The sequence below is a fragment of the Garra rufa genome, chromosome 25 (assembly GCF_049309525.1).
Source record: "Garra rufa chromosome 25, GarRuf1.0, whole genome shotgun sequence".
Lineage (NCBI taxonomy): Eukaryota > Metazoa > Chordata > Actinopteri > Cypriniformes > Cyprinidae > Garra > Garra rufa.
The window spans coordinates 24,817,232-24,836,342 of NC_133385.1; the positions used below are offsets into that span (position 1 = coordinate 24,817,232).

General features: G+C 37.9%; 1 protein-coding gene across 1 annotated transcript in view; it reads right to left on the reverse strand.

Annotated features, from left to right (window-relative positions):
• Window positions 1–19,111, reverse strand: part of grm8b (glutamate receptor, metabotropic 8b) — a 250,482-nt gene that overhangs the window by 58,183 nt on the left and 173,188 nt on the right. The window contains exons 3-5 of the mRNA XM_073831290.1: window positions 7,224–7,359; window positions 5,343–5,497; window positions 5,117–5,254 (exon numbers count right to left, since the gene is read on the reverse strand). Coding sequence (XP_073687391.1) covers window positions 5,117–5,254; window positions 5,343–5,497; window positions 7,224–7,359 — 429 coding nt within the window. The remainder of the gene's footprint in view (window positions 1–5,116; window positions 5,255–5,342; window positions 5,498–7,223; window positions 7,360–19,111) is intronic.

A 19,111-nucleotide genomic window follows, 5' to 3' on the forward strand; every position in this document is an offset into this window, starting at 1 on the left:
ATACACCTAGGATGGCTTGATGCGTAATTTTCATTTTTGGGTGAACTATCCCTTCACATAAATGGGGTCGATTTGGATTCCATGTTGCTTTGAATTCAAGAATTATCCCTGCTCCTTTAAAAGGCAAATCTCCCACAATTGGTTTGTACACAGGAATCCTTCTCAGAAACATTCACTACCACAATTTATAGAACACACATCACGTAAGAAGCGAATGTAACGGAATACAAAATCAAACTCCATTAGCTTCCCTGCCAGGTCTGATGCAACATGTAGGACACATTAGATGTATCCCACAACCACAGACATCAATACATGGAGACACATCTGCCTTACAGACACTGCAACATGTGAAAGCAAAGCGTGTAATATCAGCACTTCAACAGGGTTAATTTTATATTCATGGAGCTCTCTTTGCTCTTCACATACACACAGGTGAACACTGGCCACAAGTGTTGCCGAGTCAGCTGTTTGATTACTTTGCAGAGCGGCTCTGATAAAAGCTGCCTCACCGGCTCCACCAAACCTCAATCTCTGGCTGATCATAAAATCAATTCAGACCGCCGCTGCCTGCCTCAATCCCACAGATAAGTCTTACACACACGGGCCGCTTTCAAACTCAATTCCTTACTAGTCAAAATACGCCTTCTTCAGCAGGCAAGCTGAGTCCAGAGATTTTGCTTATTCGCTGTCCTCCAGCAAACCCATCGTCGCACACTTTGTAAATCCAGTTTCATTTGCCTGACATCTTTCCGTGGGATTTAGCCTGAAGTGCTTGTCTTATGAACAGTCAGAATAAACGGAAGATCACTCTCGTCTTAACTTTTTCTGTCTGGAAGATGCTGTAGTCAGCAAAATGTACTTCTCAGGACAAAGAAATTTTGGATGTGTAATGCTAATTGCGTCCAAGTCAACTGGAACGGATGTGACTATAAATTAAGTAGACTTTTATATTTTCTAACTGGAATGTAAGTAGCGCTTGCCTATCCAACAGTCGCTGCTTCAATGCTAGGCTGTGGGTAGTTGCCGGGGCATTGCTATGCGGTTGCTAGGGTGTTGTGTTTTTTTTTTAGCTTGTTGTCACGCAGTTGCTAGGGTGTTATGTGTTTTTTAGTTTGTTGCCATGCAGTTGCTAGGGTGTTGTTTGTTTGTTTGTTTTTTTAGTTTGTTGTCATGCAGTTGCTAGGGTGTTGTGTGTTTTTTTAGTTTGTTGCCGTGCACTTGCCAAGGTGTTCTGTATTTTTTAGGTTGTTGCCGAGTAGTTAGGATGTTCTGGTTTTTTATATGCTGCTATGCAGTTTCTAGGGTGTTCTGTGTGTTTTAGTCTGTTGCTATGCAGTTGCTAGGGTGTTGTGTGTTTTTTTAGTTTGTTGCCGTGCACTTGCCAAGGTGTTCTGTGTTTTTAGGTTGTTGCTGTGTAGTTAGAATGTTCTGTTTTTATATATATATATATATATATATATATATATATATATATATATATATATATATATATATATATATATATATATATATATGCTGCTATGCATTTTCTAGGGTGTTCTGTGTTCTTTAGTTTGTTTCTATGTGGTTACTAGGGAGTTCTGTGTTTTTTAGTTTGTTGCTATGTGGTTACTAAGGCGTTATGTGTTTTTTAATTTGTTGCCATGCATGTGCTAGTGTGTTGTGTGTTTTTTAGTTTGTTGCTGTGCAGTTGCTAGGGTGTTCTGTTTTTTCAGTTTGTTGCTATGCAGTTCTTAGGGTGTTCTGTGTTTTTTTTGGTTCATTGCTATGCAGTTGCTAGGGTGTTCTGTGTTTTTCAGTTTGTTGCTATGAAGTTGCTAGGGTGTTCTGTGTTTTTCAGTTTGTTGCTATGCAGTTTTTAGGGTGTTATGTGTTCTGTGTTTTTTTAGCTTGTTGCTATGTGGTTGCTAGTGTGTTCTGTGTTTTTTAGTTTGTCCCAATGTTCTTACTAGGGTGTTTTGTGTTTTTCAGTTTGTTGCTATGCAATTTTTAGGGTGTTATGTGTTCTGTGTTTTTTTAGCTTGTTGCTATGTGGTTGCTAGTGTGTTCTGTGTTTTTTAGTTTGTCCCAATGTCCTTACTAGGGTGTTTTGTGTTTTTCAGTTTGTTGCTATGCAGTTTTTAGGGTGTTATGTGTTCTGCGTTTTTTTAGCTTGTTGCTATGTGGTTGCTAGTGTGTTCTGTGTTTTTTAGTTTGTTGCTATGTTCTTACTAGGGTGTTTTGTGTTTTTTAGTTTGTTGCTATGCAGGTGCTAGGGTGTTTTGTGTTTTTTAGTTTGTTGCCATGCAGTTACTAGGGTGTTGTGTGTTTTTTTAGTTTGTTGCTATGCAGTTGCTAAGGTGTTGTGTGTTTTTTAGTTTGTTGCTATGCAGTTGCTAGGGTGTAGCTTGGCATATCTCTATGATATTCTAGTCCTGAGATATGGCTCAACGCTCTTTAACCACTAGGCATTTATTTATACAGCGAGCACAAATGCAATCAGACTGTATCTAACAGCCATCTCCCCATCAGACATCATATTTAACTGCTACGCTGCACATGTTTCTCTTGCAATGAGCATCAAAGAGATGCCAGTTTATCCACTTTGATGTTTTCTTCCAGTACAGTCTATTTTCTTTCTGAACTGAGTGCATGGAGAGTTTATGAAGTCTAAATCAGAATATAGCTTAAGTGAATGCCATGACAGAGATCCCCTAAAGTGAACTGATGCATTCTCATGGCTTGCTACCTCCGCTAACAGCTCAGACAGGAAAGCATCACTGCTCTACTAAATATAACACTATGGCGTTGAGTGCTCGGATTCACAATTGCTTGTCTATGAGGCTGCCTGGGAGATGTGCTGAAACAGAATCAGTGGTGCATCACCATCATGTGACTTGAATTGGAATTGGCCCTTTTGACCCTCTCACAGCTATAAAAACACAAAGAAGACTAGAGCTACTGAAAGATGCAGATGCATATCTCACAGACAACATGCAGAGTTGCTAGATCACTGCTAGGATGTTCTGGGTGGTAGCTAGGGAGTTGGGTGTTCCGGGTTGTTGCTTACTAACTAAATGCAAGAGCCTCAAATAACATCTCTATGTGGTTGCTAGGGTGTTCTGGGTGGTTGCTAAGGAATTGCCAGGGTGTTCTGGGTTGTTGCTTATTAGTTAAGATCAAAAGCCTCAAACAACATTTATATGTGGTTGCTATAGGGGTTCTGGGTTGTCACTTACTAGCCAAAGTCAAGAGGCTCAGACAACATTCTATTTAGTTGCTAGGGTGTTCTGGGTGGTTGCTAAGGAATCGCTAGTGTGTTCTGGGTTGTCTCTTACTAGCCAAAGTCAAGAGGCTCAGACAACATTTTTATGTGGTTGATAGGGTGTTCTGGGTATTAGCTAGGGAGTTACTAAGGTGTTCTGGGTTGTTGCTTACTAGCCAAGGTCAAGAGCCTTAAAGAACATTTCTATGTGGTTGTTAGGGTGTTCTAGGTGGTTGCTAAAGAATTGCTATGTGTTCTGGGTGGAAGCAAGGGAGTTGCTAGGGTGTTCTAGGTTGTTGCTTACTCGCCAGAGTCAAAAGGGCTCAGACAACATTTATATGTGGTTGCTAGAGTGTTCTGGATTGTTGCCAAGGAGTTGCTATGTGGTTGCTAGGGTGTTCTGGGTGGTAGCTAGGGAGTTGATAGATGACTGCTGGGATGTTCTAGGCTGTTGCTTACTAGCAAAGTTGTTCTGGGTTGTTGTTTAATAGTCCAAAAGAGCACACCCCCGAATCTCTTGGTATTCATCTCTTGGTAAAATTTAATTTCATCCTACATTATGATTGAATATTTTGTTCCTCTTACAAATGTTACATTTGATAGTTAACTCCACTGCTAATGCCACTTCATGTTGTTTTGTGGCATTCGAATACTTAGAAACTGATGTAATGGTGTATTTGCGTGCTTATGTATGTGTCTTCGGGCATCTTCATTGCTTCTATTCAAATCTACATTTCCTTGGCCCCTGACAGCTGGGATCTCTCTCGGCGTCTGTTTTTGTTATGTGACAAAAAGAGCATCTTTTTGTCATGGCTTAATAGCTCTCCCTCTTCGTACTTCTTTAAGGAATAGATGATGGTAATCAGCATTTCTGCCAGCGCGCTGTTGACAGAGGCATCCATCTGCAGTGAAGCGTAGTCTGAGCATCTCCTTACAGATCATTCAGAAACAGAGCGCGAGAGAGCAAGAGAGACAGCCATGTGCCGCATGCACAGCTATGTAATTATTCTCATTATGTCAAATCACCGTGCCAGAACAATAACTGCGCTTTCATAAAAGGACCCCAAATGTCCATCTGCGCTATGTAGGTGTACAGAAGAGGTACATACAGGAGATAAGCAGAATTAAGTGAAAAGAGGAAACAAGAGCAAAACTGTCGCCATGTTTGCCTGTTTAAATGCAGATAATCTAAAGAATATATATTTTTGATGAAATCCGAGAACTTTCTGACCCTGCATAGACAGCAACACATCTGAAACTTTTAAGGCCTAGAAACATAGTAAGGATATCATTAAAATAGTCCATGTGACATCAGTGCTTCAACCTGAATTTTATGAAGCTACAAGAATACCTTTTGTGCGCAAAGAAAACAAAAATAATGGCTTTATTCAACAATGTCTTCGATGGAAACCCAGCTAAAGATCTTTTTTGCAAACATACATATCACAGCAGCCATAAATGTAGACCTGATTAAATAAAGGCTAAGCTTTGCTTAAACAACCCAACTAGCCAAGTAAATCAATCAGAGCTTAGAAGGAACATCAGATTGTGAAGATGGAAAGATTTTGACCTCCTGTGTGTGTGTGTGTGTGTGTGTGTGTGTGTGTGCGCTCATGTTAGCATGCACATGTGTGGACATCAGTAAGACTCTTCTGTTTACTTAAGGAATTACCAGTTCCTAACTAAACAATCTCTTGAGCCTGATGTCCCCATTGATCTTCTCATCCACGATAAACACAGAATCCTCAAAGAGGTCCAATCCGATGTCAGCGTGATGGACTGCTTTGCCTCCCAGGCACAGCAGAACTCTTTCAGCAACAGTGTAATTTCTAAACCAGGTTGAGAGACAGTAATGCAAAACCTTCATACCAGTGCACTTCTTGGGGCTGCCAGGACGCTTGCCGTGCATCCCTAACTTGCATCCGAAGTTCTCCTCCCAGAACTCTGCAAACCAAACGTTCCTTCGGTTGTTGGACAAGGAGCGGCTTTTGAAGTATCTGTCAAATGCTAAAAAAAAGTATGAAAGCATTGGGAATTGGATTGGAATTGCAAGAGAAATATTAATTCAGAATTGATATACTGGAGGAACCTTTACCTTCTATGGATGCTCTTTTTGGAAGTATGGTAATGGCACCTTCTGCCACGCTTTCTTGCTGGACGACGGGAGATATTTTAGAGCCCCAGCTGTCCGATCCCACCCACAGGAAGTGACCTGTTTGGTTGTTGCGCTTTGCAGCGTCCAAGACACGTCTGAAAGATGAGCAAACAAAATAGGCATTCACATGTAGGCCAGTGAGGAACATAAATCTTTTCACACTGAGGACAACTGAGGGACTCATATGCATCTATTAAAGAAGGCTCAAACAATCACTGAATGTTTCAGAAGGAAAAACAATGCATTAAGAGCAAGGAGGTGAAAACTTTTGAACATCTGAAAATCAGGGTAAATTTAACTTATTTTGTTTTCTGGGGAACATGTATGTATATTCTGTAGCTTCTGAAGGGCAGTACTAAATAAAAAAAAAGATATTTAGGCAAAATAAGAAAATTTACACATCTTCATTCTGTTCAAAAGTTTTCAATCCCCGGCTCTTAACGCATACATTTATTCTGGTGCATCAGTGAGTGTTCTGTAATAGTCGCATATTAGTCCCTCAGTGTGAAAAGATCTCAAAATCATACAGTCATTATTGGAAAGGGTTCAAATACACAAAAATGATGAAAAAAACTAAAAATCTGTGAGACCGGAAGTATTTTTCTGAAGAACAGCGGGCAGTTTAACTGTTCAGGACAAAAAAAAAAAAAAACACAGCTGTGGATCATTCAGGTAACAACACAGTATTAAGAATCAAGTGTATGTAAACTTTTGAAAGGGGTCATTTTTCAACTATTATTTTCTCTTGTGGACTAGATGTAAACGTCTTTCATATGAAAAAGTCTTATTCAAGTCAGTACTAAATAAAAAACAGCACACATTTTGTATGATCCCTCTTATTTTGGTAAAATAATTGACATTTTGCAGATTCCGCAAGGTGTATGTACACTTTTGACTTCATCGGTACGTCCTTCAAGCAGGCCTAATTTGTTCATAATTTCTGAGCTCTGTTAGAACACTCTGAATTGAAAATTGGTCCTCAACGGACCAGTCATCGACGTAATAGGCAAGAATCCAAAGGACATCACGTAATAGGCTTAGAAGGGCAACGGCTCTCGGGAATATGGGGACGTGATTTGATCCTGTGCTACAGGTACAAGAAAATTCCAAACTAAAAATTACTAAAAAGTGTATTATGTTAAAATGAGTTCTCCAGGCCTTAGGCTGCACATTATAGGAAATAGCTGACTTCACCTGTTTTTTAAGGTTTTCTCCTAAGAGCAATACTTACAGCTCGACTGCATCATCTTCAATTTGACTCTGTGAAAGTCCCAGTTAAATACTGTGGTTTGTCCAAAATTGGTAGCTTTTCAGCACATCTGACTTAAAGACCCTATGATGTAAAAATTGGTCTTCTTAGTGTATTTCCAATGCATTTATTAACTTCTAGGCCACCTAAATGCAAGTCTACTTCTAAAAGTTTCCACATATTTCAAATATTCTTTCCCAAGTCAAAGGACCAAATGCACTACCGTTAAAAAGTTTCAGGTTGGTGAGATTTAGAAAAATATTTTTGTAAGAAGTGTCTTAGAATGAGAATGTCCCACCACTGACTAGCAAATTACAGTTAATAGCTGTGAAGTAACTATTATAGCCTATTATACTTTAAAAACGGTTAACAATATGAAGAAAATCAATTGAAAAACTTAAGAACTTCTAAATTTATCCATAGATACAAAAAAGGAAGCAAACTAAATGTCTAGGTCAACTTAGGCCAGTTCTTTTTTCCAGCATATTACCAGGACAGATTATCATTATTATTATTTAATAAATAAACATCTGTCAACAGGAGGAAGGAAATACATCTATTGATAAAGACACCTGATGTCATCTTCATTGGCAAACATGACGACGGCACGAGCGTTGGGTGTCTCCAGAAGCCGCAGGATGATCTTGTCGAATTCTCCCGGTCTGGGCTCTCTGGGGATCTTCAGAGATTGAGCAATACACACACCGCCTGAGAGAAAGAAAACCAGGAAGTGACAGGAGAGAGAGAAAATGATAAAGAATAAGAGGAGAATGAATGAACGATGGAGAGAGTGAGGAAAGGAAAGAGATTGGATTAGAGGAAAATAAAGGAAGAGATGGGATGAAAGGGAAGGAAAGGGAAAGGACAATTGAATGAGATTACATAAAATGAGAGGAAAGAAAGGAAAAAAAGGAAAGTTGGATTAAAATTGGGGGGAAAATTAAGAGGAAATGTAAAGAAAAATTGGAATAGGATGAAAAAGAAAAGAGAAAGGAAATGAAGGAAAGGAAAGCAATGGAAAGTTGGATTGGAATTGGGAAAAAAATAAGAGGAAATGTAAAAGAAGAAAGGAGTGTGATGAAAAAGAAAAGGGAAAGGAAGTTAATTGAATAAAATAAATGAAGGAAAGGAAAGGAAAGGAAATAGGAAAGGAAAGGAAAGGAAAGGAAAGGAAAGGAAAGGAAAGGAAAGGAAAGGAAAGGAAAGGAAAGGAAAGAAAAGGAAAGTTGGATTGGAATTGGGAAAAAATTAAGAGGAAATGTAAAAGAAAAAAGGAGTGTGATGAAAAAGAAAAGGAAAGGAAATTAATTGAATAAAATAAATGAAGGAAAGGAAAGGAAAGGAAAGGAAAGGAAAGGAAAGGTAAGGAAAGTTGGATTGGAATTGGGAAAAAATTAAGAGGAAATGTAAAAGAAGAAAGGAGTGTGATGAAAAAGAAAAGGGAAAGGAAATTAATTGAATACAATAAAGGAAAGGAAAGGAAAGGAAAGGAAAGGAAAGGAAAGGAAAGGAAAGGAAAGGAAAGGAAAGGAAAGGAAAGGAAAGGAAAGGAAAGGAAAGGAAAGGAAAGGAAAGGAAAGTTGGATATTGGGGAAAAATATTTTAGGAAAAAATGTAAAGGAAGAAAGGAGTGTGATGAAAAAGGACAGGAAATTAATTGGATAAAATAAATGAAGGGAAAGAAAGGGATAAAAGGAAAATGTATGTATATGTATATGAATTGGGAGAATAAATATTTATGAAGAAATGTAAAGGAAGAAGGGGTGGGATGAAAAAGGAAAGGGAAAGGAAATTAATTGGATTGGATAAAATAAATGAAGGAAAGGGATAAAAGGAACGTAGAAAGAGTAAGAAATTAGAAGAAAAAAATGATAAGAGGAAATAGGGATGAGAAAGGATGAAAGGGAAAGAAAATCAAAATGAAAAGTAAGTGGAAGAGAAAGGAATAGGAAAAAAATTGGATAAGATGGAATAAACAAAGGTATGAAAGGACAGGAAAAGAAAAAGGAAATTAAAGAAAAGGGAAAGGATAAGAGGAATTATATAAGAGGAAAATAAATGACAGAAAAAAAGGTGACAATGGAGACAAAAGAAAGATGAATAGGAAAAAGGAGGATGACAGAAAAGAAGATAATAGGATATTGCGAATGAAATTGAGTATGAAAGCAGAAGAGAGTGACAAAGAGAGAAAGAGGAAGACAGGACATGAGAAGGTCAGAAAGCACTGAAGGAAGGATGAAAACACCAGGGTGGCGACGGAAACTTATTCCATTATAAGACGGACAGGGACGCACATAGATTAGATACTGAGGGACCAGAAAACAACAAACAGATTCAGTGTTTTTCTCAGAGGAGTGAGGAAAGCGTGTTTAGATTCAAATGATATCTGATAGTGTCACCTTGCCCAAGGTGCCTGCGGGAATACCAGGTGATGTCAAACACGTCCCGGCTTATTTACTCGGCCTAATGCAATTCAGAAAGCGCACGACTCTGCACTTGAAAATCTACGGCCGCAGTGTCATATCCACCAAAACGTACACAATAGCAATTCGGTTTCCGCATCTCAAGAAAATTGTGACAAGCCATGTCGTCAACATCTGATCAGGTCCTCAACACATCTCAGACAGTCTAACAGTCACACTAATGGAAGACTCGTGCCTGCCGCCTCTCACAAACTATCTGAGGTCAAGTTATTTCCTCACCGTTAACGTGTTGTCAGGGAGTTTGCAGCAAGCAGCATTTGATATGGAATCAGGCCACAGCACTGTGTAAAGTGTGGCTATAATAACCCTCCATCTTGTCTCTAAGCCCTCCATTACAGCATTAGCACTTCAGGGTTGAGTTAAACACTCTAGCACCCCTCCAAATAGGCGCTCTTGCCACTACAGTCCATTTAATGAACAGCTGTGGTGGCCCCATCCCGAGAGCAGCTCAGGAAGCCATCACGAAGCCCAATTCACGCCAAAGACACCCAGTGATTATGCCGAATGGGTGTCCTTTCAAGGATAAGCGCAGTCCTTAATGGTGGCTGTTTTCCTTTGTTATCAATTCAGTCATCATCATGTAATTGAGATGCTGTGTGGCAATAATGTCTACTGGCGGGGCGTCTTCATGGGGCACACTTCCAGATGACATGTCTGACTTAAGAATGAAGCTTATTAAGGGAAACAAGATGCAACCTCACAATCTCACTGCTGCCCTTGGATAAAAACATCCATCTACTTGCCAAACCTTGTCCTGTGTAGGGTCGAGGGGACGCGGGAGTCTCAGAGACTCTCAGAAAAGAGGCACAATAGCTGTCACTGGAGGTACTAATATGCACCCTTTAGGAGTAAATAAGGTACAAAGATGGACCTTTTTAAAGGCTACTGCCCTGGTGACAGCTTTTGTACCTTTTTTCTCTGAGAGCATTATGGCCCAAGATGTTGGGATAGGCTCCAGGATTCATGTGACCCTATGTAGGGCAAGGTTTTGAAAATATATGGATGTTTTTTTTCTCAGAGTGTAGGCAGGGAAACACCCTGGACAGATGGTCCAGATTCACCTATGCTGCATGTGTTTGAATTGTGGGAGAAACCGAAGCACCCAGAGGAAGCCTACGTCAAGATATGGAGAACATGGAAAGGCCACATTGAAAGGCCACCTGGTTTAGCCATGGGAGAAACTGGAGCATCCAGGGGGAGAACATGGAAAGGTCAGATAGAAAGGCCACCTGGCTTAGCCAGGACTTGAACCAGGGACATTCTGGTTGTGAGGCGACAATCCTATCCACTGAGCCACTGGCAAAATTGCTGGAAAGTGGTGCCAAACAGTCCATTTGTATTTCAAATCTGCGACAATTTCCCCAAAACACTTTGCACAAGGGTTTGAAAAAACACTATAGGTCACTAGGCCCCAGATATGATGGTTCGCTTTCCAAAATATAATTTACCTTTTTTTTTTTTTAAATGTACCCAAAAGCCTGTATTCCTAAACGAAGGTAAAACAGATACAGAAGCATACAAACTTTTTGCATACTGGGAGATAGGTGGCACTATAAGAGTTATAAACGCTATATTTTTATGATTAGTTACCTGACTTTGGTGGTTACCTGCTTGTTAAATAATGTGTTTATATATAATTTTTACACAATTTTTCCTTAAACTTTCCAATAGACCCTACAGCACCAAGATGTTCATCCAAAATGTTAATGACTTTCTTTCTTCAATCGTAAAGAAATTGTGTTTTTTGAGGAAAACATTTCAGGATTTCTTTCCTTATAGTGGACTTCAATGGAGCCCGTGAGTTTGAACTTCCAAAATGCAGTTTAAATGCAGCTTCAAAGGGCTCTAAACGATCCCAACCAAGGAAGTAGGGTCTTATCTAGCGAAACGATCAGCTATTTTCGCAATAAACTGACAATCTATATACTTTTTAACCTTAAATGCTCGTCTTGTCTAGCTCTGTGTCAGTTTAAGACAGTAAGGGTATGTTGAAAAATCCCCATCTCATTTTCTCCTCCAACTTCAAAATCATCCCATATTGCTGCAGAAGTACAGACCCTTGTGCAAAGACGATCAAACGCCCTTTACAAAAAATGGTAAAACAGCGATGTAGGAATTCTGCAATGTACCTCAAAAAACAAAACATAATTTCTTTACGACTGAAGAAAGAAAGACATGAACATCTTGGATCACAAGGGGGTGAGTACATTATCCGTACATTTTTGTTCTGGAAGTGAACTTAGAGGCGACATGGAATGCTTTAATCTGCAGTTACAAATGCATAAATAATATTTTGATATTTTAAACATAAAACGTTGAATACTGATATTTCAAAAGATACTTTAAATGTAAAATTAAAACCGCCAGTAGGTGGCAGCAAGTTACTGTTAATAAGTCATTGCAATTAAACAGAATCATTTAAACGGTTGATTTATTCAGGAACGAAACACTGTCATGTTGCTCAGAGACGCAAAACAGTGCTGTGGATGTGTTTGGAATTATTTTTGTTGGCAAAATAGAGCAAAAACAGGCAATACTCTGTCTTAAACGTAAGTTTCTTAATATTAACTTACTGTTTATTGAACTGTTGCATAAATCAATATCACATTTGTAACTATGCTGATTCAGAGTCTTCAAATTTTTGTGCAGGTGATGAGTCAACTAAGTATAGTTCATCTGAAAGTCATAAACAAACACTACATTATCGTCGCCATGTCATTCACCTCTGAATCCACAACACTCCAGGCCTCCTGCCACTTATAAAATATTCAGACAGGCCGTGACACCAGAATCAGAGCACTCTGAATAGGTCGGCGGCCACGTCTAGCAAGGAAGCTCATTTAAAGCTCCCGGTGTCAAATCCGCCCGAGGCATTAGGAGTTTGCAGTTGCATTAGTCACATTGTTGTGTGCGACAGTGGTAACCACAATCACAATCTCAAACAATTTATCAGCGCCTGCGGCAGCTTGTCTATTGTCAGCAGGGCATGTCACTTGTTCGATAAAATAATCAGACAACAACACAATCCATATCTCACATCACTCAATAGTGGAGCAGCTAATGAAATCAGGTTTAAGATGTCGGCGTTTCTTTAAGTCTGTGTTTGAGTTCAAAATAAGAGCTGTGCAGTTACTAAATAACAGATTTTTTGTTTCATGCTTCATAGTAATTAAAAAGGAAAATGGTTGTGCTTCATTTAATGGCAGGAGCTGAGAAGCATTCTGGATGATTAATATTAAAATTTTTGATCATTTTCCCATCAAGCTTAAAAGGCAACATAAATTAGCAGATTGTGCCAGCTGTGAGCTCAGTGCTGACAGTGAATTCAGCAGCTGCAGTGTGCATATACTGCAAAAAATGTTTCAGTTCAGTGGCAAGACAGACAGGCAAAATTATGTTCTCGACTCATAAAAATACAAGGGCAAAGGTCAAGTTTCTGTGTTCCACTGGCAAAAGCTTACAGATGTTATCAGGTTAAACTCTGGCCTACCGTAGTTTGTGTGTGATTTTGTATGATTTCTGAGTTTCAAATGTTTGAATTTGCTGTTCTGAATTTCTGAAAACTTGAAATCAATAAAAAATGCATCGATTTTTGTGTACAAATGTACAGAACTCAAAACTAAAATACACCACATGTCAAATGTTAAAAATGAAAAACAAATTTCTAATTCATGTAATCCACAAAATGTGAGCTCACATTTACCATTGTTTGTTGAATGTTTACTGGCAAAATCCAATAATTTAAATAGCAATCCAGGCAATCGCAAATTTTGTGAGGGCAAAAGATTTTCCACATACATTTTGCAGCGGGTTCAAGGGTTTGGGCTTGGTTTCAAGGGCTTGGTTTAGTTTTTACCAGTGAGATTTTGCTGAAATTTCACTAATGTGACTTAATTTGCAGCTTATTCGATTTTTTTTATTTATTTTTTCTAGCTCCATATTCTTTTAGAGTTCAAATCCAAATACTAAATACCAAATGACTGAACTATCATTATTTGGTTTAAACGGCTTGACTTATTTTTGGCATTTTTCTAGCTCCATATTCTCTCAAGAGTTCATTTTATTTAGATGGTGCACAATTAAATATCCAATACCAAATGACTGAACTATCATTATTTGGTTTCAATGGCTTGACTTATTTTTGGCGTTCCTTTTTGGCATTTTTCTAGCTCCATATTCTCTCAAGAGTTCATTTTATTTACTTGGTGCACAATTAAATATCCAATATCAAACGACTGAACTATCGTTACTTGGTTTCAACGGCTTGACTTATTTTTGGCATTAATTTTTTGGCATTTTTATAGCTCTATATTCTCTCAAGAGTTCATTTTATTTAGTTGGTGCTCAATTAAATATCCAATACCAAATGAGTGAACTATCATTACTTGGTATCAAGGGCTTGATTTATTTTTGGCGTTCATTTATTTTATTTATTTATTTTTTTGGTTGGTGCACAATTAAATATCCGATACCAAACAACTGAACTATCATTACTTGGTATCAAGGGCTTGGTTTATTTTTAGCATTCCATAGCTCCATACTCTCTCAGAGTTCATTTTATTTAGTTGGTGCACAATTAAATATCCGATATCAAATGACCGATCTATCGTTATTGTTATTAGATATCTGGAATATTAGTTATAACCAATATGATACTACTATATTGTGCATTCCTACAGAAAATGCAGTATTTGTTCTGTTTTGCATAATAAAACCTCTTCACACAAAGTTTCATTAAGTTTTACTTTCAGTCTGACAAATCCGCAAAATATGAAACTTTTTAAATGTGCAAAAGTTTGCTTTCATATCACAAATAACGCAGCTAAAAGACATTAGGCAGCCTTTAAAATATTAATGCAATCAGTGCCAAGTGCATTTATGAAAATAAATCCCACATTGAAGCCTTCAGACATCACAGCCAAATTTTCTTTTCCACTGTTTACTGTTCATTTCATACAGGCTTTCAATATTTTGGCAGAAGCAAGCCTTGTTCTGCTATCACACAGCAGAACAATCTCACCTTTTTCCTCAGACACGAGCACAGCCAGCGTCGCACAAAAAGTGCGCTAAGCGTGGGAGCGAGGGCTTTTGTGTTTCACACGCAAACCGTGGCAGCCATTAGCGGTGCGGCGTGTGTAAGCCGACACAAATGCATACCACACTGTGCATGCGATGAAATGTTCGAAACCGGAACAAAAGCATCTGTGGGAAGAGATACACTCGCATCTGTACTAAACACTGCATGTTATACCAAACAACTACAGTCACAGTCAAGGTAATTAGCACAGAAAAAAGTGCTAATGCATATAAAAGTCAGTTAAACAAGGTTTTCGGCTTTATCATCGTGCTCGGTTCCTAAATCTAGTGAGCCGCCTACGTAAGTACCATGAACACCATGTTTCAATAGCAGTTCATAAATATTAGTTTATGCGAAGCTGACAAAGTGTGACTAGAATTTAAAAAAAAAACTAAAAGTATTTAATTTTTTATAATTTTTTTTTTACAAAGTTGTACCATTTGTGACTATGAATATATAACAAAAATAAAAAATGTAAACAAATTTAAAAAATAACATCAAGAATCAAGAATAAATACTAATGTTAACATATACAGCCTTACAGTAAAGTGTTTATTATTATTATTTATTAAAATATTGCATTTTATTTCTCACATTAGTTGCGTGATTTATACATTTCATTTATGAAACTGCTTTAGGATACAACAGGTTATGTAGGATTTAAATCCTCTTCTATAAAAGGTCAATATTAATAATGCAAATGAATACTAAAAGGTTGAAGATTCTTCTTTATTAGGAATAACAGCTTGCACCCACTCAAGCTCATTTCTAACTACCGAAATCACTGAAGCGGTAATTACAGTAAAGCTCCATTTCGAACTTTTCCAGGTAGGAAGTTGCTAAGTTTATCGCCATATAACTCGCAGCGTTGCCTGGGGGAGGCTGCTATCGTCCTTTGAAGAGAAACAGCGGTGGGTTTGTTCTGTAGACAAAGACACATCTCTGCCCGCTCGCGTCTAAGATCAACCTTTCCACAGTTAATTGCTGTAGAAAGACACGTTTGGACCGGAGGAGAGGGGCTTCTGTGCTATAAATGAATCTTTGCCACATCAGACTGCATTAAGCAGAGGATGCTGACAGTTTTCATTTGTAACAAGCCTGAAAATGCCACAGCGATCAGTTCAAAGAAATGTGAAATAACTGTTTGAGGATCTCAACAAGTTTAATTTCAACAACAGAGATCCTAATTTCTGTCAATACTTAAAGGGATAGTTCATCCAAAAATGAAAATTCTGTCATTAATTGCTCACCCGAATGTCATTCCAAACCCGTAAGACCTTTGTTCATCTTTGAATACAAATTAAGATATTTTTGATGAAATCCAAAAGCTTTCTGACCCTGCATAGACAGCAATGCAACTGACATTTTCAAGGCCCAGAAGCTGCAAGAATACATTCTGTGCAGCAAGAAAACAAAAATAACTTAGTTTAACCATTTCTTCTCTTCCGTGTCAGTCTTTGATGTGCATTCATCTCTCTTAGCTCATCACCTGTATGTCCTATACCATTTTTCCAGTGTAGCACACTTGTATTTACTATTGAGTAAATTTATTGTTTTTGTACTTTTAATTTCACTGAAAGTCCTTGACGTTCTCAAGTAAATGTCACTATGTACACAAAGTAAATAGACCAGTGTTGGTCAGTATTCAAAATTCACACCACTTTATGATGAATTGTTGTTCAAGAATAGTATTTATGTAATTTGAGCGACAACTGGCTGATATTTCAAATAACACTCTACTTACAGTATATACTACATGGTAAAAAGCTGATTTATCAGCATTCATATAGTAAGTAACATCAAATTGTTATGAATTTTAGAGAAGCCAGTCTCCTCTTGGCTTATAACGAAATCCTCCAAAATTTTTCTTTACATATCCTCGTTTTGTACTTCTAATTTGTACGGAGCCCCCAAGGAGACATGGTGGTGAAAAAAAAATCGGGGTGAGTGGAAAAAATTCCCTTGCAAAATTTTTGCATGAACCACTGCAAGCTGTAAAGTAAACAGAAATTGTTTGTCCGAACTCAACTGGTTTTGCGAGAGAACACAAAAGTTTTGCGAGGGAACACAACATTTTTTTTTAAGGAAAAAAATTTGACGTGGGAGGAAAAATATTTTTCATTTTTTTTGTGTGTGCAAAAAAAAAATTGCGTTCCCTCGCAAAACCATTTTGAGGCCATAATGTCCCAAAACCGTGCCTTGAACTAGCCTAAAAACTGACTGTATTTATTTATACTTGAGTCCAAGTTCAAAACAAGAACGTACGGAGCTGTTTGAACCACTGCAAGCAAACAAAGTAAACAGCAAGTATTTGTCCGAACTCAACTGGTTTTGTGAGAGAACTCAAATATCTGCAAAAGAATGCAAAAGTTTTGTGAGGGAACACAAAGTTTTTTGGGGGGGAACGCTAAAGTTGAAAAATATTTTTTCCTCCCACCCCAAATTTTTTCCGCTCCGTAAATTTGTGACTGGTGTTTTGTTTTTTTCTCTCTCCTTTGTCCTTCTGTGTTCATCACTTCCGCGTTTGCCTTCATCCTTCAACATCTGTTGGAACGCCACTCTCTTGTGAACGCGCATATGACTGTAAGGGGAAGCTAGAGATTACATCTTACAAAGTTATAAATATGGATATTTTTCTTACACAAACGCATTGATTCACTTCAGTAGGGCTTTAATAATCTCCCGTAGCCATGTGGAGTACTTTTTATAATGGATGGATGCACTTTATTGGACTTCAAAATCTCAACAGCCATTCACTGCCATTATAAAGCTTGGAAGAGCCAAAAATAGTTTTTTAATATAACTCTGACTGTATTTGTCTGAAAGAAGAAAGTCAAATACAAGGATCACTTGAGGGTGAGTAAATCATTGGGTAATTTTCATTTCTGGGTCAACTACAGTGGTGTGAAAAAGTGTTGGCCCCCTTCCTGATTTTTTTTTTTTTTTTGCATGTTTGTCACACTTTAATGTTTCAGATCATCAAACAAATTTAAATATTAATCAAATATAACACAAGTAAACACAACATGCAGTTTTTAAATACAGGGTTTTTTATAAAAGGAAAACAAAATCCAAACCCACATGGCCCTGTGTGAAAAAGTGTTTGTCTCCTTCCTGATTTTTTTATTTTTTTGCATGTTTGTCACACTTTAATGTTTTAGATCATCAAACAAATTTAAATATTAATCAAAGATAACACAAGTAATGCAGTTTTTAAATGAAGGGGTTTTTTTTTATGAAGGGAAAACAAAATCCAAACCCAAATGGCCCTGTGTGAAAAAGTGTTTTTCATTCAGGAACAAATGAGAAAGAAATTAATTGAGACCTATCAGTCTGGAAAAGGTTATAAAGCCATTTCTAAAGCTTTGGGACTCCAGCGAACCAGAGTGAGAGCCATTATCCACAAATGGCGAAAACATGGAACAGAATTACCCCAAGAGCACAGCGACGACTCATCCAAGAGGTCACAAAAGACCCCAAAACAACATCTAAAGAACTGCAGGCCTCTCTTGCCTCAGTTAAGATCAGTGTTCATGACTCCACCATAAGAAAGAGACTGGGCAAAAATGGCCTGCATGGCAGAGTTCCAAGACGAAAACCGCTGCTGAGCAAAAAGAACATAAAGGCTCGTCTCGGTTTTGCCAGAACACATATTGATGATCCCCAAGACTTTTGGGAAAATACTCTGTGGACTGACGAGACAAAAGTTGAACTTTTTGGAAGGTGTGTGTCACATTACATCTGGCGTAAAAGTAACACAGCATTTCAGAAAAAGAACATCATACAACAGTAAAATATGGTGGTGGTAGTGTGATGTCTGGAGCTGTTTTGCTGCTTCTGGACCTGGAAGACTTGCTGTGATCAATGGAACCATGAATTCTGCTGTCTACCAAAAAATCCTGAAGGACAATGTCCGGACATCTGTTTGTGACCTCAAGCTGAAGCGAACTTGGGTTCTGCAGCAGGACAATGATCCAAAACACACCAGCAAATCCACCTCTGAATGGCTGAAGAAAAACAAAATGAAGACTTTGGAGTGGCCTAGTCAAAGTCCTGACCTGAATCCTATTGAGATGCTGTGGCCTGACCTTAAAAAGGCGGTTCATGCTCGAAAACCCTCCAATGTGGCTGAACTACAACAATTCTGCCAAGATGAGGGGGCCAAAATTCCTGCACAATGCTGTAACAGACTCATTGCAAGTTATCACAAATGCTTGATTGCAGTTGTTGCTGCTAAGGGTGGCAAACACTGCTAAGTTTAGGGGGCAAACACTTTTTCACACAGGGTCATGTGGGTTTGGATTTTGTTTTCCCTTCATAATAAGAAAACTTCATTAAAAAAATGCATGTTGTGTTATCTTTGATTAATATTTAAATTTGTTTGATGATCTGAAACACTAAAGTGTGACAAACATGCAAAAAAATTAAAATCAGGAAGGGGGCCAACACTTTTCACACCACTGTATATCTCTAACACATTAAATAATAAAATGTTGCTCAGTATCAAAATCCATAACACTTTATGATGAGTTGTTCTTCGAGAGTAGTATTTCTTTTATTTTAACAGCAACTGATTGAGATTTCAAATAAAACAGTCTCTACTTACATGCTAAACAGCAAAAAGTTTATCAATATTTATACAGCACATCATTTTGAATTGCTATTCAAAGTGAATGTTCTTTACTTCAAAATGCTAAATAATTGTCTCACCCTGCATGCCGCATAGTAAAATGTGGATTAGTATATGTTTAATATTTATAGCACATTACAGTAACACACACATTCAACACAGAGAATAATTCAGTAATGGTTGTGCAATTCTGCTATCACTGTACATGCGTCCTCTAGCGAACAAGTACAACTGAATCTTAAGCTTCAAGATGCCAAACATTAAGAGTGA